Source organism: Sebastes fasciatus, chromosome 3 (genome assembly GCF_043250625.1).
Source record: "Sebastes fasciatus isolate fSebFas1 chromosome 3, fSebFas1.pri, whole genome shotgun sequence".
NCBI lineage: Eukaryota > Metazoa > Chordata > Actinopteri > Perciformes > Sebastidae > Sebastes > Sebastes fasciatus.
In genome coordinates, this window is record NC_133797.1 from 15,397,491 (window position 1) to 15,419,941 (window position 22,451).

Consider the following 22,451-nt stretch of genomic DNA (forward strand, 5'->3'; position numbering starts at 1 on the left):
TTAACCTTAAGGTCGACTCCATCTACGTTTTTTTCAAACGGAAACATCACTCAGCCGTCAGCATAAGCAGTAACGTATGTTACCAAAGTAAACTCATCAATAAGGTTATGAATAATGTGAACCCTACCGCTAGCTGAGTCAACGTTAGCTGTGCAAAGTTTGGAAATAACTGAAAGGGTTAGTTTGGATGTTTTTGAAACAGGGTTGCATGTATACTCCCGTGTTCTGAGAGGTAAAATGACTGTTTTGGTCAATGCAGTCCGGTGGCTTTGAATAAAGCGATATAGTGGCTTCAGTTCCCTTTTGGAAAGGGCTGTCTGACAGCGAGGTAAAGCGGCTGTAGATGGGAGCAGAAGGAAAACTACAAAAAACAAAAAAATCAATATCGTCGTTTAAATGCACGCTATATTTAGAATATTTTCACTGCTTTACCTCGCCGTCAGACAGCCCTTTCTGACGGGGAACTGAAGTCGTTATATCGCTGTCTTTAAAGCCACCAGACTACATTCACAAAACAATAATTTTACATCGCAGAACACAAGAGTTGCAGGTCTACCGCTGCATCGATCGGTTAGTTTGTTTTTGTTAGTGCAACTTTCGGATCCAAACTAAAGTGACGTCCACAGCAGTATATTGCTTAGCTTCCTGCTGGTACTTCTGTCTGCTTCTCCAAACTGGGATCATGCCAACCGCCATCTAAGTTACTGTAGGTAATACACGGACAATAGATAAGGATATATGTATATATATGTAGCAACATCATCATGCACAAACCTACGTCAGGACACATTGGAAAACATTTCTAGAAGGACTTGAATGGAAAATAGCACTTTGAAGGGATTTAAAAGGATTTGGATTCAATACTGGATTCAGATTCAGTGTTCCAGATCTTATTGGAGCTCAAGACTTGATAAGACTGCTTTCCCAACTCAATTCAAAATCAAATTATGTGACTAGTTTCTTCTCTGACACGCTGGATGTAGGATCGGTCTTATTTGACTTGCCATTAATAGCTTCTCTTCTGAGGTTATATATATATATATATTTGTTTAATATCCATTACTATTTGGATCATTGTTTTACACTAACAATCCTTTGCCACATTTGTACATTTTGTCTCTATTGTTGTTTTAAACAGTGCTTCAGAAACGTCACTAGATGTCAGTAAATGACAACAGAACAAACTGAAGATGAAATCCAGATATTTTTTATGTGGAAATCTTTGTGTGGCTTTGAGGAATAGCCTTACTACCAGCTATCTCTATAAAACGATACTGAACCATGCTCTAGTGAAAAAAAAATAATACTGCAGTCCAGCTACAGAAATAACACATTTATTTAGAAAAGAGCAAAATTCAAACAAACCTTGAAAATTATTAGAACGCAAAGGCAGAAGTGCAGTAGTGGGTGTTACTGGGAGGTGATCAGTCACATCTGGGCTTCTAGGTAATGTTCATAATTGGCTCGAAGCACAAATTCAAAATAAGGTTTTGATTTCAGACTGCTCAGCTCGTCCAGCTCCAGCAGCTCTTTAACGTCAGGCAGGTACGTCTGCAGAGGAACTCCTGGAAAATAAAGAGTCATTTGTCATTTGGGGAAAATAGGGAGTTAATTTCTAATTATTATATTTGAAAGTACACGCTTTATTACATGGACACATCTGGATTAGATGACAATCCAGATAAGACTTTCTGAATGCAGCTTCATGAATGTTTCTCACCTTCCTGGATGAGTTTGAGGAGGATCTTGACGAAGATGCTGTCCTTGGCGGCTTCCAGAGGGTCGTCAGTCGCGTCAGCGGAGGACCAGCTGGGAGACAAGCAGCATCAAAGTCAAACAGCATGTAGAACTTATCAATAACATCTGTGATGGCACTGTGACCTCACATGTTTATAAATCAGTGTTTCATTGTATTTCCTCCCACTTGTTTTTTTCTTTTCAACTTTTGCTCTTCATATATGTTATATGTTTACTTTCATCTGCAAAAGGCTCTAAAATGAATTTAATGATTTCGTGCACAGAGTTTGTAAAAATGTTCCATCAGCATCATCAAAATCAAATTTAGGCAAATCTTCAGTCTCTTAATTGAACGTCTATACAAACAAAAACATGACAGGTGGATCTTACTCGTCTCTCCTGAGGGCTTTGCCGAAGATCTCACACTTCAGCGAGTCGATGTCCTCAGCTTCCTCCTGCAATAAAAACACAGAAAATCCACAAGTTGGCTTTTAACTTCCGTCAAGACCCGACTAGTCGAACCCCAAACAGACGAATAAATCAGGAGGTTACCTCGTCGATGTACTCCAGCAGATCCAGAGCCTTTTTGAAGTCATACTCGTTGGCTCGCCTGTTGTCATCGCAAATGTACAGCTGAGAGGAGGAAACACTGAGGTGAGCCGAGGCTGTGAGCATGTTAACATCATCATTCCCAATTTATGGCAGTAATTTGGTTTCAGGAAAACGTGTTTCCTTCTTCAGTTTAAGGGATTAAAAGTAAACACAATAGTAGATTTCTCCTGCAGAAACATGATTGTTTGTGCTTCTATTATTGTGGCTTTAAAGTCAAGATGAAATAAAAGATGAAGTGCTTACGTAAACTAGTAGTTTTTATTTCATATTTTCTGTATATGTTTACTGTTCATTTTATTGATTATTCTTTCTTTATTATCTTATTATTTGTTATATGTTTTAAATAAATCTAATCTATCTAATGGTCACGATGGCAAAATGTGGCATCTAAAGCAGATGTGATGAAAACGGTATTCTGTATTAATCAACTTCTGTATTCATCTAAAGTAAGAGTCTGAACAGTAAGTGCATGTAGTTTGATACAATACATAGTAAAACCGACATCTGTAGTTACATCTCATGGATAAATTTAAAAACTCACTCATGATGTTTTCTTTTAGCTTATAAAAGTGAGAACTTTTGAAGGTTTAATTAAAATATTGCAGTATTTCTTTTCTTTCTTCTTGTATTCGGTGAAAAATGTATTGGTAATTTGTGCTTACGTAAGCTAGTAGTAACCAATTTCAACCAATAATATCATGACATCCATCCATCAATCAATCTGCAACTTTTAGCGACAAGGGAGGTGTGTGTCAAGGTCTAAGCGACTCTGTCTAATGACCGGAATGTGTTGATCTAGTTTGAAGTTTCGTTCACCCAAATCACCAAGAATTTGTACCTGTATGAGGTTGTGAGCGCTGAGCAGAGGCATGGTGTCGGGGTTCTGCTGCTTCTCCTCCAGCAGCTGTCGGGGCAGAGTCTCCTGATGCAGCAGGAAGCGCTCCTGCTCCACGATGTCTGATTGGACCGATAAATGGCAGCGTTGAGTCTACTTACACTGAACACCACACTGTCTATTATGTGACGTTCTGATTGTTTTTCATCAGTAAGAAAAGTAGAAGAGCTGCTAAAAGTTGTTTTCAGTTTCCATCTGGATCAAAAAGTAAAAATGTCAGATCCTGATTCTGTTGTCAAGAGTGAAAACACAGATTTCCACCTCACACAGGAGTATTTTGTAAGTTTTAAGTTGAGTATGTAAGTAACAAGCCTCCAGTGTAGTGATAACAAGCTCATGCTTTTTACCGTCGACTTGTTTGTTGAGTTCGTCCTCTGGCAGGTTGGATGCGAGCACCGTCAGCTTACTGAGAGCCAGCAGCGTCTTCTTCTTCACAAAGTAACGTGTCTCCATGTTGGCCTGGCTGTAGAGCGTCCTGTTGGCCTGCACGGACACGAGACATTCTTTATTATTCTTTATTTGGATCCCCATTAGCTGCCACTAAGTTGGCAAATACTCTTCCTGTCCACACACAACCAAACATAACATATAAAACAAGATCACGTCAGCCACAGCATCATACTAAGAACTACATGGAACAGCTGTGCAGTCTGAAAATTTGCTTAGTTTCAGATATTTGTCAACACTGAATTATGTAGGAGATATTAATGAAGCAAGGCTGCAACTATTGTTATTGTCATTACTGGTTAATGTATCATGTTTGGTCAAATCATTAGACTCTATGAAATATTACAAAATTAATGACTAATGCTTATAACAACCCAAAGTTACTCAAAAACATGGAATGATGCAGATGGATAGAGGAGAGAAAAAAGGAATGACAGAAGAAAGGAAGTAAGAAACAAAAGTAAAAGGGAGGAAAGAAGATATAGGAAGGAAGGAAGGACGGAAGGAAGGAAGGAAGGAGAAAGATGGGATACAAAGGAATCAAAGAAAAAACAAAGGTAAAGGGAGGAAAGAGGGAAGAGTGGGTCGAGGGACGGAAGTAATAAAGAAACAAATAAAGGAAAGAAGCCATCTGAGATCATCAGTTATTGAGGAAGTGTAAAAGAGGGAGGAAGGATGGTTGTGGTTTTGTACTAAAGCATGAAACAAGCTTTGTGTGTGCGTCACTGTGTGTGTGTGAGTGTGTGTGTGTGTGTGTGTGTGTGTGTGTGTGTGTGTGTGTGTGTCGTACACTGCGGTAGTCGTGGACGTGGATGTGGTGCAGCCAGCTCAGGTGCTGGTGGGACTGCAGGAAGCTGGCCAGCTGCTGGTGCTGAGCGGCCGGCTGGGACAGCAGCTTCCCCCTCTTCCCCTTCTCCATGTACCAGCGGAACAGGAAGTCAGCAAAGTTCTGTGGCAGGAAGTGACACGTGGGACAAAGAGGAAGTTGATTTAGTGGCTGCATGAGAAAGCTCCGCTGTGTAAAAATTAAAGTAAAACTGTGACAGTTACACGTGATTTTTATGTAAATCCCAATTGTATTCTTGCGAATAGTTTTGTGGGATAAAACTTTGTGGTTTACTCACCCTTTAAAGATAAAACTAATTAAAATAACTAAAATAAAGCACTGAACAGGGGACGCTTTCATTTTAGGACATGTCAGACTTGTCAGGACCAAGTTTCATCAGACAACGCAGGACCTGAAGCTGAAGGCCAACACTTCTAGATTCACACCAGATCTATACGGGAGGTGTAGCATGAGTAGGCCCGTCATGATAACTTGGACGATATATTGTCTCAAAAAATATATGATAAACGGTATCATTGTCATTTTAAGACCATGTTATGCAATAATTATAATTTAATAGCATAATAATGTAAAGCTGCAATGAAAAATAATTGAATTAATTGCCAACTATTTTGATAATCGATTAATCAGTTTAAGTATTTTGTTAAGAAAAAAAAGATCTCCGATTCCAGCTTCTAAAATATGAACATTTTCTGGTTTCTTTACTCTATGACAGTAAACTGAATATCTTTGAGTTGTGGACAAAACAAGACAACACATAACAATCAGAGTTTTTCATAGCAAAAACGAGCACTTTAAGTGGACGTAAATGACGGTGCCAGCTTGCCCCAACAGCACCATATTACAGCCTGAGAGCAGCAGCTGTCTACAGCGTTCTCACTCAATACTGGAACAGTTTCAGAAATTGTTGTCACTATTAGTCAGTTAGACACAAAAACATGAGAAAATAAGGTCCAGGTTGAAAAATAAAGTTACTCTTTAAACCCTGTGAAGTTCAAAGTTATGTTTTCGTTCAGTGTTCACTAAAACATATTGTGTGTATCATTACGGCCAAACAAATATGTTCAATAGATTTACTTTTGAAAAAAAACAACATTTGGAGACCTGCATTGTTTACATCAGCTAGCATTATTGTTTCCTGCCTTTTGCTGGCGCATTGTTTCGTTTTGTTCCAGTAAAATATCAACACACTGTTGGTACATTCAGTGAGTGTGTTAGTAGAGTGTGATATTCCAACAAAACAAGGACCCATTCATTACGACATTGCTCCACAGCACTTCTAGTGATCAAAAACTCCACGGAGCACCTTTAACATGCTAACAAATTCTTTCTCAAAGGGGTCCCTTAGTGTTTCTGGTTCTCTGCGTACCTGGTCTGCGAACTTGGTCATGTAGTGCTGCAGGCGGCTCTGGTTGTCGGTCTGCTCACACATCTGAATCAGGATGTCGAAGTCACAGTACTTCTCAGCTAGCGCTGCCACCCACTGGTACTGACCCAGCTCCACTGCAACACACAACAACTTCACAGTGACAACAGCAATTTTTTGGGTTGATACCATTTGTTCACAGATTTGGTGCTAAATTTAACCATTTTTTTACCACTCGAGAATTGATAAAAATTATCAATAATCCCTCCAAAATACCACATTAAGACCTTGAGGAACACCAGAGAAAAAACCATGCTGTGACTTTGACATTTGGAGATTTCTGTAAGAATTGCATTTTTCAGTGATTGGATGGGGAGTGCTTCTGTTCTGGAAACGGCTCAGAAACCCCCTTATTGTCAATCCACATAGTAAAGCCATCCATCCTCTGAATGCTCTAGGTCTCTAGTTTGTGGCTGTAAAGTTTCATGAGGCTGTGATTATCCTAGAGGTCACCAGAGGTCATTTCATACAGTGAGGTCAAATTTCAAACAAATGGTCTCACTACAATGAAATGGCTACTATGGGGACAACCATCATCACACAAGAGTCTCAGCTTTACAGTGAGACCCAATTTATGTAAATTCAAGACTGTTTAGGGACCTCAGTATGCAGAAATATTCAAATACACCATTTTAGTTAAGGCAAAATTAACACATTTATACTGCATTCAAAAAATTGCATGTGATGATCATAAAGTGGGCATGTCTGTAAAGGGGAAACTGGTGGGTACCCATAGAACCCATTTTCATTCACATATCTTGAGGTCAGAGGTCAGATGGCCATGCCAGTTTTTCCTCGCCAAAATTTAGCCTAACTTTGTAGCGTCATTTAGCCTCCTGCAACAAAGATCCCTGGCTGAAATCTAACCGTTAATATTGTGGTTATACAGCATTAAACCACCAGAACACAGTGTTATTAAATGCTTTAAACTTTTAAATATCGCCGTCAGTACTGGCCATACAAGCCAGTCTATGATTAGAATCTTATTCCATCATTAGACTCTCAGTACGGTTTATCCTCCACTTACACAGCGGGGTCAGCAGCTCAGTGCGGCGCTGACTGTACTCCATCTCCAGGCTGTTGTAGCGCTCCTGTTGGGCCCCCGGGGGCCTCTGCTGCTGCAGGGAGGTCAGCTGGGCCACGTAGCCGCCCAGGTAGATGTCCAACAGCGCCACCAGCTGCTCGCAAAGGGCGCTGCGCAGCTCTGAGTCGGCGTGCGGGTACACCGAGCGCAGGATGATCTCATGCTGGCGGGAGATGACGTTGCGAACACCGCCAACACCTCCTGACGCTGGAGGAGAGAAGATCAGGAGGAGAGAAGGGGTTAATACGTTATTCTACTCCAAAAAGCACTTAAGCTAAAAACAGTCTTCACTTTCCTTCAGAGTCAAATTCCTTGTATGTATGTACATACTTGGTAAATAAAACTGATTCTAATTGGGAAGTTTTCCCATCAGTTTTCCCCGCATCATGCGCACATGGGAGAAATTTGCCTTCCAGTCTTTCAGCCAGAAAGGGTTTACTTTAACTCAAACCATGCTCTTTTTCTAAAAGTAGGTTTGTTGCCTAAACCTGAGGAGATTTCTGGCAGAAAAGCCATGAAGGCAAACTTCTCCCATGTGCGCAACATGCCGTCAGGCTGCAGCGACCTGAAGCTGCTGGTAGGAGAATGAAGAATTAAAGATGTACCTGTCCATGGGATGTACTCGGGCTCTGTAGCAGCGTTTTCAGAAGCTCTGTACATGAAGGCCTTCGTCTCCCTGTACTGCCCAGCAGCCTGAAGCATGTCCTAAACACACACAGTACAATTAATGGTATTTTTTTTTCATTTAGATATTCATTGGCAAAACATTTGCAACATTAAATAATGACAGTTACAACAAAAAGCAAAACAAAAACTGTTGGGGAGGTACATTCACATTTATACAGTCTTAATTTACTTACACCTTCATTACATCGACATTTTGATTCTTGTTAAAAGTAAATTTCCCTCCATGTTTATCCCAGTTGAGCTTCTCGTAGTCTCAAGATATGTGTCAGTTTTTTTCCATTAGGATTTCTTCAACAATTATTAGCCACTGGGTAACACTTTCTAATAACCATCATTTAATCAAATGGCAAATTGATAATTAAACTTAGTTAATGGTTACTTTACTGTTAACAAACAATTAAATGATAATTAATAATGTTTACTAATTATTAATAATGGTATTCTTTTTGTTATTTTATCATAAGTTGGTGTAATATGAAATAATTAGTTTATTAATTTTATATTGTATCATAGCGGATAAGAGACGATAACAATTATATTCTAATTATATTAGTAAAGTATTACCAGTTTATTGTTGCACACGTTATAACATTTATATACTTTATTAAGTATTTATTAGCAAATGATTCAGAAACTTTTAAAAAATCGTTTGTAAAACATCTATAAACATCACATAAATAGACGGACCAGAAACCAATTATCAACCACTGACAAAGTATTAACTGTCTATCCAAACGTTGTTTATAAATGCTTTAGTAGTATTTATTAACCATTTAACAAGGTATTATAATCATCAGTTACAACTTTATAATGGCCATCCAAATAATGTTTATACATTGTTTACAACCCAGTTATTAACCATTAACAAAGTGTTACAAATATCTATCTATGTACGAGGAATGCGTTTACCTTGATGACGTTGTTGACGGTGAGAACCGCTTCGGCCCACTGCACCGAGTCGACCGGGTTCTCCTTCAGACTCCGCTCCTCCTCGTCCAGCAGACAATCAAACACTGAGGAGATCTGAGACACCTGTGGGTGCACCAGAAACAAACTGATTTAATTCAGCTTCTCTACACCACCTGGTCATCACAGCAGAACGCCGTCAGACACAAACCTCTCTGAAGAAGACGTCAGCAGCAGTGAGGCTGGGCGGCACGGTGGCGTTGTTCCTCTGCAGTGCGATGCTGATGGCCCGGTTCACCAGCTCGCCATGTTTGGTGTGGTGGTTCTTCAGCACCATCGCTGCCTGAAGCTTCTCGGCGTGTTCGCACAGCAGCAGGCGTGTCGCCATGGGAGACGAACGCAACTTCACCTGGCCGAGCCGGTCCAGCAGACCCACCTGACGGGGGAGGACGGTGAAGATCAATTCATAGAGGATTCTACTTTTGTGTTTTTTCTAAACCCAGCCTGCGCCTCAGATCTCTATTTCTACCAAAGGCAATCAATTTTCAGGTTTGTCTGTCAAGAACACGGAATGAAATTAGCACCGGCCATCTGCCAAATACAAAAATTAAAATGTTGACTGTGGCAGATAAGAATTATTTTTAAAAAGCAATTCCTAAATTAAAAATAGTGACATAGTGATTAAGGTTATATGACATTATCCGTATTTCTACTGTCTGATACCAATGACTCATTATGCTGAAAGGTTATTATGGAATATTTGCCCAATGATATGATTTGTCAGCATCTAGTGGTGTAGTTGCAGATTGCAATCAACTGAATATCCCTCCGCTCACTCCTCCCTTTCCAAGACTACGGTAACGTGAGCCACCGAGTGCAAAACTGTGGTAACACCGTTCGCCTCGCTCAGAGGCAAACCTTACCATAATAACACTACTCTAGGGGCAACAGAAGTCAGATGGCGACTGACGGTACCACAATTTTGCACTCTGCGGCTCACATTACAGTTTCACAAGCGTGTCGGAGAACTACGGTGGCTTTCAGGGAACGTAAAAAAGCAAAAGGTTTTCTTTAGAGCCACTGTTTGGTTTGTCCGTTCTGGGCTACTGTAGAAACATGGCGGAGCAGCATGGCAGGACCTGCTCCCTATGTAGGTATGAAGGACTCATTCTAAGCTCACGAAAACACAACAATTCTTAGTTTCAGGGGCTTATACACTAATGAAAAGATAGTTATGAATATTATATTACATTTCTGCTAATAGATCCTCCTAAATCCTACATACAAAACAATCTTTGTGACTTCTAAATCTAAAGGTTAAAATGCTAAAACTATTTTATATTTCTTTTTAACAAAATGTTTATTATGTACATTTGAATTATAAACAGCTGCTTTGTCAGGAACTTTAAAAAAAAGGAAGAACCATTCACAGCTGGGCAAACACATCATGACAACAATATACTGCCTACTGACACTTTAAATAACGCAGGCTGGATTTGTTGTAAGGCCACTACACAAGCTCTGTGCACCATAATTTAACAAATTTAAGGTGCTCCAGTTGTATTTATATGTGTGTGTGTGTGTGTGTGTGTGTGTGTGTGTGTGTGTGTACCTGGAGCAGGAAGTCCACGAAGCAGCCATGGGCCTTCATCTTGTCCTCCAGCTGGTGGAGGATGATGAGGGAGGTGAGAGGAAAGCCGGCGCTCTCTGGAAGAAGAACAGAAACAGAAATGGAAACTGTTATTGATATAATTGCTATTTTTGTGCATTTTATTCTTTGTTCTTTCTGGAATTAAAAACATCCGTTTAGACATTATTCTAATTACTACTGTTATATTATTTACCTTTCTGCAGTGATCATAAACAGTTTTTTAAAAAAAGTGATTTACCAGTGAAGTTAGGAAAACGAAAAACAAATATGGACTATATATGTGATCGGGCTGCGGGTAGTAGAAATAGCAACTTTTGGAGAAATGCAACCTGATGGCACGCTGCAGTGGCCACTCACATAACTGTCGATCCAGAACTGAACGACCCAGCCATGACGTAAGACAAAAAACGTTAATCGTCGCAGTTAATAGGCAATTAAAGTGACTCTCCACACCGCAGCACAACCCTGCGGCGAATCACTGCAGAGCCTGATCTGGTGTGAATGCAGCCTAAGGGTCGTGTCTGGAAGTTAACCCAAAAATTGCAAAAATGTGGAAGACTGAGGAAAGACAAGGAATTTATAGCTGAGGGACAAAGGGATCGTTCCCCTCCTCACCGTCGGGGACAGACTCTGCCCAGCGGGGGTCGGAGGCCGGGTAATCGTCCACCAGGTCCAGGTTGATTCGAGTCACCAAGCCGTCCAGCTCGGCGCCCTCCTCCCCGTCACCGTCAGCGGGGAAGAGCTCGTCTGTGACCGTCTGAGCTCCCACCAGATCATTACTGGCAGAGGAATGTAGAAAAAGATTATTTTTTATTTACAGCATCACAGGGACTAAATCCTTGTATTATAAATCCTAAATAATGCTGCTGCTGCTTCAGACTAAAAATAAGGAAGCCCTGGAAGGCAAGCGAGAATTTCTTTTTTCTGGTGATCCATTTTCTAAGTCTGATCTAAATTATTTTCTCTCCTGTGTTTATGACTTAAGAAGAAGTTTTGCCAGGATAATCTTTCTAAGTTCCTTTTTTTTTCTGTGAAACAGGTTGAAAAAAATTTCTGGCTAATTTTTCTAAGCAACTTTTGTCCTGTGTGAAAACAACTGAAAAAAAAAATGTATGCAGATTTTTCTCATCAGAGAAATTAATACCTGGAAGAAAACCTGAATGCTTACTCCTATTTAGTAGTGTTGCACTCTGGTGGTCGAAGTATTACAAACACAAACAAAAAAATGTTTCCACCTGTGTCACAGAAAAGAAAAGGAACTTATAAAGATTATCTTGGCAAAACATTTTTTTCACCTGTTCCTAAGTCATAAACACAGGAGAGAAAATAATTTAGATCAGACTTAGAAAATGGATCATCAGAAAAAAAGTTCTTGCTTGCCTTTCAGGGCCTTTCAGGGCAACTATTGATATAAGCCTTTAAAAACATTACATTATTTAATATTTAATAAAACTGAACTCCAAACTCAACAAAAGATTTTAAAAAATATAAAATGTTCACTTCCAAACAGCCAAGTCTCTGCCTACATGATGAATAGCTTATGTGTGAGGTTTTTACTTGATAAATGAAATGATTTGGTAATAATTTAAGCACTTGATTAAACCCAAAATGTCACTAACACTGATCATCTACAGGTATTGAATGATACGTTCAGATGATGAAAACAGAAAGTATTGTGTGAAACCAGCAGCCAACTCTTTCCATTTCCCAAACCACCAATAAAAGATTTAGTTTCTTTAACAGGGATTTACGAGTTATTTATTGACGTACCGGCAGAACTGCAGGAAAGCCGTCTTCAGGAGTTTGGTTTTGTCCTCCTGAGCTACAGGCTCTGATCTGGTTGGAGTCTCCATGGCTGAAACCTTAAACACAAGAATCTCAATTTCAATTAGAAATGCATTTTAAATTCAGTCAAAATCAAATGCATCATCATATGGTTCAGAACATTTTCTTTATTTCTTTTACATTTTCTAACTGGATTTCCAATGAAAGTCTTACTAAAGTGGTAAAAATAATTATCATGAATTGCATAATTCAATACTCTTCTATTAGTCTACAGCCTTTTTCCCATGTAGTTTTACCTCTGGGGCTGCAGCTAGCGAGGAGCACAGCGAGTCCTCCATCGTCTCCGGCAGGATAGAGGCGCTCTCCCGGGCCACCACCGCCACCAGGCCGCTGTTCTGGGAGAAAAACACGGGCAGGTTGGCGCAACAGCCTCCTCCACGAACACCATCACCTGGACAGACAGACGCAGAAGGAAACATCATCATGAGACATTCAGAGACATTTTTTTGTTTCTTCATTATGTGGTTTGTTATTATTATCCATTTCTGTCGTGGGACCATTTGATCTGACATGTTTTCTTGCTATTTTTTTTAAGTTTAAACACAAACAAAAAGAAATTCAGATAAATAATTACATTGCTTTAAAAGGTCCAGTGTGTAGGATTTTGCAGCATCTAGTGGGGTGGTTGCAGATTGCAACCAACTGAATATTCCTCCGCCTTACTCATCCTTGTCCAAGACTGCAGCAGAATGAGCCACCGAGTGCAAAATCGTGGTAACACCATTCGCCTAACTCAGAGGTCATCCTTATCATAATTACACTACTTTAGGAGCAATGTCAGATGGCGGCTGGTGGAACCACGGTTTTTCCCTTACAGTATGTTCTTCATGATCAGTAAACAAAACCCTCTTTCTGATGTTAAATCTAAAGGTTAAAATGCTAAAACTATTTAATATTTTTTTAACAAAATGTTTATTATGTATATGCGAATTATAAACTAGCTGCTTTGTCAGGAACTTTTAAAAAATGAAGAACTATTCACAGTTGGGCAAACATAACAAAAATACAAATCATGACATCATGTGCATACACATAGAGAGGAATCTCCCAAAAAATAAAATACATAGAATAAAAATACCGTAAAAGGTCTTGATAAAATTTCATTTAGACGAATATATTTTTTTTTAAATAATACATCCACAGAGTTTTCAGAAAGGTGCTGAATAAAAGTATGGCTTTTCCTAAAAAAAATTATGATTGTGAATTAATCATTCAGCCAAATTCACAATTCAATCAGTACAGCACCTTAGCACTTTGGTAATCTAAAATAAGTACAGGAGCCCAAGGGTTGTCTGTCTTTACACCTGTCTTGCCATCGATGTAGTGTGGGTGGTTTGAGCAAAGAGTCATTATTTTTTGGCCACCAATAAAAGGAAATGCAGCAAGTAAGCCCTTCTCTTTACATCAGCTCCATAAATGATTACTCCCATAATATAATTCCCAGTATGACTTTTTGTACAATCCCAAAAATGTGTGTGATATCCAACCAAGGAGCCCAAGTTTGTTTTACTTTAGTCATATTTTGAAACAATAAGTTTTTTTTTTTACATTTCCAGTTGAATTCTTTCCACTAAAGCTATTTTATTGATTTTTTTTTGTCATAGTTGTGCACTTGTTCTTTTTTTTATTATTCACTCATTATTTTATTATGCTCCCTTGGTTGTAAATACTTGTAAAATATTTATTAACTGGCCTCTTAAGGATCATTTAACTGTAATTCCATCACTCTCCATTCTATAAAATCTCACCCAGTATTATTATACTAATCTGATTGTGACAATGCTCTGGAGCAAAGGATGAAGCCAGCTTGCATTTATCTTTAGAAAGCCACACTTTCTTTTCTCACCAGGTGAGTTGAAGCTGATTTTCTCATCAGGTAGTCCTCCCCTTCTGGTTCCCGTGGAGCAAGCAAACACCATCTCCTCGTTATACAGGAAGGCGGTGGAGCCGGGGGAGCGTGGCAATGCCAGCCGTGTAGTCTGTAGGGCCTCCTCACTCTGACAAAAACAAGACATTGAGAAAAGGTGTATGCAAAATTAAGTGTGCATCTTCTAAAATAAAACTTGGGCAAACAGGGAACCCAAAATCATCCTCTCAAGGAAGTTTAAAATCTCTGCAACATACACTCATAAATTCACACCAGTGGCTGCCTGGATGACATGAAGTAAGCCTTAAAGTCGGTCATGTCTAGAAGGTAACCCATAAGTTGGGAAACTCTGGTGAGATGGTTAAGGTTAGGACAGGTCGTCGGGCACAGAGTCTCCTGAGAGTTTTTGCCAGATTTTTGCGGGTTACCCTCTAGACATGACCGTTAATGTCCTAATGAAACAGAATATTTGTGCGGCGTACAGTTACAAAAGGAATTTAAATCAAATCCTTTGCATTTGATTGGACCGCTAAAACGTGGGCTGCCTTGGAATGTAGTGTGATACAGAGCTACAGCAGCGATGTAAGTCTGAGGAGAGGTTTCACAGTGTCAGACTTTGACATCCACTGCTCTGGATAATGCACAGAACACTTTTCTGTTTTCACAGGGACTATTAATTTGTTAGAAAGTAGTTCTAAATTTTCATCTCCATTTCATTCGAGTAGAGGCAGAAGTCTAAAAGGTGGATATCTAAAAACCTCATTTAAACCAGAACTAGCTGTATGGACAGACACCAGATATACGGAGAAAAATATGTCTTTTTGTAATACATCCAGTAAAAAAGTCTCTGAACCCTTTGACAAAGACAATCTGAATCCACCCCTGCAGTATCAGGATCAGGACTGACCTGGAATGGAGGGTTGTACTTGGTGACTTCCACTGTGAACTGGTCGGAGATGGCGGCTCCGTTGTCCTGCAGGGTGACCAGGCAGAAGTAAGCCAGGCAGGGAGTGTCCGACGGGTGCCAGGCTGCAGCCAAAACCACCAGGCCAACTCTGAAAACACACAGCACAGAGTCCGGCTCAGTTCGGCCTCAGATATACTCAGTATTTCTTTGGATATATCTGAAAGAATACTCAATATTGGTACCCAGAAATCTTGTATGATGGTGGTAGTAAATGAAAAACCAAAACCGTATTTTATACCAGGCTGTAAATATGTTTATTTCTGTTGTGAAGTTGGGTACTTTAACATGGGGGGTCTATAGGCGGATTTCTGTGCAACATCATTACAGAGATGCGCGCGCAACTAGGGGGCAGAAAGCACGGTATGTCTAGCAGAGCCAAGCTGCAAAGCAGAGATGACAAGACGCTGTTGTGCAGTAAACTGCACCAACCGCAGAAAAGATGGATTGAAATGTTAAATATTCCAAGGGGATCACATGTTACTAAAACAGAAGAAGATTATAGATCCAGGCCTGATGGGCAAAAGCATTCTAGTCACACAGAGCTAGCGAAGCAGCGGGTGGTCTTGGTCATAATGTTCACCTGCCTGACATACAAACAGCCGTGTTGGCTTAATTTTTCAGCTTGGTACACACACACACACACACACACACACACACACACACACACACACACACACACACACACTCACTGGCTGAGCTTCATATCCAGGTACGTCACATTCGCTCCCTCCTTCAACTCCTCAAAGTTGCTCTCTGACCCCTGGAAAGAGAGAAATGTTGAGAAATGTTTTACATATGAAAACATATAAAGAACCTTTAAAATTATGCATTGTAAAAAATTTAACTACCAAACAGGATCTGGGATTTCAGTTTAAACGATTAGTCGGTTATCAAAAAAATAATCTACAACTGTTTTGATAACTGATTAATCATATAAATGCCTGAAACATTTGATGGTTTCAGCTTCTCAAATGTGCGGCTTTTCTTCGTCTTAAATGATAGGATGGATAAATTGAATAATTTTTAGGTTTAGATGTCGGTCGGACAAAACAAGACATTTGAAGGTGTCACAAACTAAATTGATTAATGGAGTAAATAATTAATTCATAATGAAGATAATTATTTGTTGCAGCCTTATATAATAAACTGCTTAAACATTAATGCATGAGTAATAATATATAAACGTGTGTTTATATAGTATATCATTAGATATACTATATAAACTAATAGGCCCATGTTTCTGCATTTAGTAGTTCTACTTTTAAGGCTTTAAGTACATTTTCATACATTTACAGAAGTAACATTTTCAATGCAGGACTTTTACCTGTCAGAATATTTTCACAGTGTGGTATTAGTACTTTTACTTAAGTAAAGGATCTGAATATTCCTGCCTGTATGACAGGCTGACACTGGTATACAGTATATATGTTGGCGTGGATCCTCGTACTGACCCAGATGGCGTCGGCGATGCTCTCGGTCAGAGCTCTCTGGGCGTCCCAGCTGAGGATCTGGTGCTCCCAGCTGTCGTCCACCTCCCATTTACTCAGACTGGAGCTGGTCAGCGTGTAGAGGCAGCTGGCTCCGCCCACCCACAGCACACTGTGGAGCTGCAGCAGAAAAACAAAAAGACAGGTTGTCAGGTTGGAGCCGTTCACCATCCGAACACAAGAATGTGTAAAATGAAATACTTCAACTGGAACTAAAGCTGAGATTTCCTCTCAGACTGTTTGTAGGTTATTAAGGGGATCTATGATCATACTGTTATCGGTTTATATTTTTTATGTATATTTTGGATTTGCATCGTATTGATATGTTATTGTTTATATTAGCACAAAGTAGGAGACTATTCTGTACTGCAAATGCTGCACAACAATTTTGTGTCATGTCAATATTTTTCAAGGTTTCATATCGCAGTTAGAAATGTCAGTATCGTGACATCACTGCAAAACACAACATCTGTGTTGGAGGTAACTAGTCGTCATCTTACCAGTGAACACACCTACAACTAACATTTATCGATTCTTTGGACAACAATACGATATTTGCTGATATCACAAAATCTGCCACGATACGATTTCGGTTCAGTTCAATCCAATTCAGGGGACTGCGATCGATATGAGACGATATCACATTTAACACAATCGGTTACATTTATATAAACTCACAAAAAAAAAAACTGGTCTCTGTAGGAAGGAGTTGCGTTTGGATGGAAATGGGGACGCAGACATGACATGGGAATTTCAAAATATAGGCTTATCTTAAAGATGATATGTATCGATGTTTTCACTTTGCATCGAATATATATATATATATATATATATATATATATATATATATATATATATATATATATATATATATATATATATATATATATATATATATGCGGTCAAAAACTTGTTGCGATCCACAGCTATGCAGACTTCACAGCATCTTCCAAAAACCTCCCTTTACCATGCGCACTAAAACTCCCATACAGCACTACAGTATATACTGTCGTAAATAATAAAATGTCTATTTTAGCACTATAACAAGAAAATGGTAAACATCATAAACCTACATGGTGGCTATTTATACTATACAAAAACTGTTGTACAAACTAGAACTTCTGCAATATGTCATGCCAACATAAACAATTTCACCAAATATAAATATGTGTATAATTGGCTCTTACAACACCCCTTACACGTTATCACTTCAGAAATGTTTATAGGAATTGAGCCAACTGATGCTTCAACTGATAACATGACATTTATTCAAATGATCTACATTTAGGGGTGGGTGCAGCCTGACTGACCACCACCCACTGAACTCCACGTTTTGTCTTTACAGTCAAATCTGCTGGCACTACTCACTGTGTCGTTGGCTGGCGGTGAGAGCATGCCAAACAGGCTGGAGACACGGCGTCCGATGCCGGAGAGCATGCCCTGACCCTGCACTAGGTCTCGGTACTGCAGCTTCCCCGAGGAATCTACACTCGCTCTCAACAGCCGACTCTTCATTGAGGATAAGACGAAGCTTCCACCCTGAGAGGGGAAAGAAAAGACAGAAATAAAAACAGAAAACAAATACAAGTCTTTCTGTTTGGTTTGTTTGAGTTCCCAGTGAATGAAAAAAGGGGCTTGCGATATGGAATTCACTAGTAGCTGCTGTATCAGAGTATGGTTAGAGGTTTTAGCTGCAAAGACATCAAAGTAAATTAGATTTATTGAAGATTTACTTACATTGACAGCAACAACAAAGTTACAGAGATCTCCCAGGTCCACGTCTGTCTCTGTGTAGTTGCCCTCCTGGGCCAGGCTGGGCCACAAGCGAGCCGTTCCCTCCGCAGCCACCGCCAGGACAGAGATGGACTGAACGGGGGCTGTCTCCAGAGGAGCTGCGGACGACACGGCCACGAGGTCGGCTGAGTTGTTGTACTCACTGGTGGGCAACTGCAGCTCCTTACACACCGACAGCTGCAGGAAAACACACAGAGAGTTGGTGGAATTTAAGACTTGAATTATGAATCCTCTAGGGCTACAACTAACAATCATTTTCAATAGATTAGGCTGTAAATTATATAATTATCATTAGTGTTAAACATGTGAATAATTCTTGTGACGGTGGCCCTGTAGGAACTGTCTTGAAACTTCAAACTTTAGTTTAAATCTCTAGACTGGAAAGTTCGTCCTTGTTTTGCTACTTTGCAGCTTTTAGTTTCTAGATTTGTAACTGTACCTTGGCCACGGCAGTCTGGCAGATCTTCCAGATGATCAGTCTCTCTCCACAAACCATCCAGGCCCAACCGCTCTCATTCACCTTCACTGAGATCTGGTCATCAACTAGAGGGACCAACCCACACACAGAATTGTTCAGTGGCAATAATAGAGCAGGATGCAGTACTTTGAACAAACCCTGACAGACAGAAAAGGACATCAACACTTCAAAAACGTAATTTCCCTAACAGAGACGAGGTTTTCTTTACCATCAGCCATCGTCAGTGCCTCCATCACTTTGACAGGCAGCGACGAGCCGAAGGTTTGCACATCATAGTTGATTGAATCTGCAGCTGCATAGGTCTGTGCTCTGGTGGGTGTTCCCCTAATGGAGAGAGATTTAGAGTTAAACAGATTGGACACATGTTCAGGATCATCAGCTGAATAGTATTGAGCTGCAACTACTTTGGTGCTCTTGAATTGTAATGCACTATATTAACCCTCTGAGACTCGCATTCCCAAACGACTTTACGGTCTTTCAGAGGCTGTAGCCGGGTCAATTTTAGAGCTACATGAAGAGTGAAGGTACAGATATCATATGACAACCTAAGGAATCCATTGGTACCAACCTTGTCATGCTAGCTTGTAGAGAAGTGGGCTAAATAATACTCCAAAGTTGGGCTAAATTTTGGCGAGGAAAAAACTGACAAGGCTATTTTCAAAAGGGCCCCTTGACCTCTGACCTCAAGATATGTGAATGAAAATGGGTTCTATGGGTACCCACGAGTCTCCCCTTTACAGACATGCCCACTTTATGATAATCACATGCAGTTTGGGACAAAAAAAACATGCAGTTCTTTACACAAAGTACAAATGTGTTATTTTCGCCAATTCTAAAATGGTGTATTTGAATATTTCTGCATACTGGGGTCCCTAAACAGTCCTGGAATTACATAAACTGGGTATCACTGTAAAGCTGAGACTCTTGTGGATCCAAGGAGCCCAGTTGTATTCATGTGTGATGATGTTAGTCCCCATAGTAGCCATTTCATTGAGGTGTGACAATTCTTTAAAATTTGACCTCACTGTATAAAATGACCTGTGGTGACCTCTAGGATAATCACAGCCTCATGACATTTTACAGCCACAAACTAACGACCTAGAGGATTCAGAGGACGGTTGGCTTTTCTAGGTAGATGGACAATAAGTGGGTTTCTGAGCCGTTTACACAACAGAAGTGCTCGCCATCCAATCACTGAAAAATGCAATTCTTGCAAAACCAACTTGTGAGACCTAATAGCGCATGGGAATGGTCACCATATACTTCCATCATAATGTTCTAAACCCTGATACACTTTTACAATTTATTTTAAGTAATTAATTCATTAATGTTTATTTCAGATTAATGAGTAGAACAACTTAACGCACAGTGCATCTCAAATTAATCTTCAGGTTCCCAGCTTTCAGATGATGTACACCAATTCTATGTGACATCTACTGTTGACCTGCTCTCTGTAGCCCCCTAAAAAGGGTCTATTGTGGGTCTCAGAGAGTTAAGAGGTGTCTCTAGTATTTAGTCTATTTACCCTCATTAATATAAATGGGGTGAACAAAAACAACAGAAACCTAAGCATACAACTCAAGAGCAACACAAACTACATCCTCCAACATGATCATACAGGTAACTATATATATATATATATATATATATCAACACCTTTCTAAAAGCTGAACATTATAACCTTCATGAAGGAGTAGGGTTTACTGCAGGATTACTGTATTTGACTCCATCAGTTTGAGCTAAGTGGGTCTAATAAACTAACAGATGAGTATATAGGCAAGGCATCTTTATTTGTAGAGCACATTTCAGCAACAGGGCAATTCAAAGTGCTTTACATAAACATTCAAGGGCATTAAGACAAAGTGCAAAAGAACATTAAGACATAATTAAAACAGTTATAAAAACATTAAAGATTAGAAAATGAAGCTCAAATAGAATAAAACACACGAGAGTAAAGCTGTAGTGCAGTACAAACACACACAGAGAGCAGCAGCTGGTAGAGTGTGTCCTCCTCACCTGGCGGACAGCGGGGTCCTCCTCGGGGAGAACAGCAGCCCGGTTCCGGTCCCGGTCCCGGTGCTTGCCCCGGAGACGATCTTCCTCCCGGTGGACCGGCCCTGCTGCCGGCGGCCGGAGCTCGGGGCGGCGCGGGGGGTAAACATGCCTGCTGTGGTGCCCGGACTGCTCAACAGGAGAGAAATGTGTACTAATGTAACCGTGAACACGCGATCAGCACATCAGCACGCGATCAGCACATCAACACCGTCAACGTCAACCGCACCGGAGACTTCTCTCGAGCTCCAAACAGCGCGCGGTGCAGGCGCTTCAAATATGCATCATCAACGTTCTTCTTCTTCAGTTGTATCAGCGGCAGACTAGACGCAGCAACAGCGGACTGCTGCCCTCCACAGGTCATTAAGAGACTTACATTGTGTGAATGTACAGTATATACTGTGTGTGTGTGTGTATAATATATTAATGATGCATTAATGTGTTTATCAGTTTAATGTTGCAGCTGGTAAAGGTGGGGCTCATTTTAATTACTTTATATACTGCTGGGTATCTTAACCTGTAATAATACATCATCATTTATTAGTTGATTATATTTTGTATTATAATCTGAACCTGCAAAGGAACTAAATCAAATAAATGTAGTGGAGTAAAACATACACTATATTTCCGTCTGAAATGTAGTGGAGTAGAAGTTTAAAGAAGCATAAAATGGAAATACTCAAGTAAAGTATTTACTGAACTTAAGTACAGTACTTGAATAAAAGTACTTAGTTGCATTCCACCACTGTTGCATGGCATGACATTCATTCGTCATTGTTTTCTTGATGTTGCAGCCGAGAGACGGTCACCGTACAGTTTGTTTTGATGAAGCAGATGATAATAGAACATAAAAATGAAAATAATTTTTATGCAGGAGGATCAGTGTAAAAGCTGTGTAGTGTATATATATATATGTGTGTGTGTGTGTGTGTGTGTATGTGTGTACATATCACTGTGTATGTATTATCAACTGATACCTGTACACATCACACATTATATATTTATTTTACTACCTCTTTATACCTGCAAAAACACAGAATGATGTATATTTATTTTACTACCTGTTTATACCTTTACATATCACAGAATGTATATTTATTTTACTACCTATTTATACTTGTACATATCACGGAATATATATTTATTTTATTTCCTGTTTATACCTGTACGGTATATATATATATTAATTTGACTACCTGCTTACAAGCTTTTTGTCCTTCACCGTATATTTGTGTGCATAACTGTCTACAACCTGTTCTCATTACATGTATATCACATACATTTACTACATTACTGCACAACCTGCAGTGAATAGGTCTATAGTAATGTTGTATTTTGTTATTGATGTCTGTTATTGTTGATGTCGGTGCACCAGTCTTCCACAGTATTATATTTTATTTTATATTGTATATTATAGTCCTATATTTTAGCTGTGGCACTATTTTATGTCTTTGATTCTAAATTAGATTGGACCTCGGCATACGTGACTGTTTTATTCATGTTTAATGAGCATTGTTGGCGGGAGCCTAAGATCTAAGAATGTCATTACTAACGACTGCTTCACTGTAACTGCATGTGAATATGACAGAAACAAACTTGAACTCTAATCAAAATACAATGAAGCTTCCATGTGTATTGACTGTTTGCTCTGTATAGATACTGGGAGGTC

General features: G+C 39.6%; 1 protein-coding gene across 1 annotated transcript; it reads right to left on the reverse strand.

Moving 5' to 3' along the window:
* Positions 1-1,318: 1,318 nt before the first annotated feature.
* nup133 (nucleoporin 133) lies at positions 1,319-21,080 on the reverse strand. The gene is made up of 25 exons (XM_074629205.1): positions 20,747-21,080; positions 18,939-19,054; positions 18,692-18,795; positions 18,196-18,429; positions 17,827-17,997; positions 16,423-16,578; positions 15,661-15,731; positions 14,912-15,059; positions 13,984-14,134; positions 12,374-12,528; positions 12,063-12,154; positions 10,908-11,071; positions 10,254-10,348; positions 8,853-9,077; positions 8,645-8,767; positions 7,654-7,753; positions 6,992-7,255; positions 5,908-6,041; positions 4,482-4,640; positions 3,592-3,727; positions 3,188-3,306; positions 2,290-2,370; positions 2,128-2,192; positions 1,721-1,809; positions 1,319-1,565 (listed from the first exon to the last, which is right to left on the reverse strand). Exons 1-25 carry the CDS (start codon positions 20,890-20,892, stop codon positions 1,429-1,431), a joined length of 3,435 nt encoding a protein of 1,144 aa, XP_074485306.1. The 5' UTR covers positions 20,893-21,080; the 3' UTR covers positions 1,319-1,428.
* Between the last annotated feature and the right edge of the window lie 1,371 nt (positions 21,081-22,451).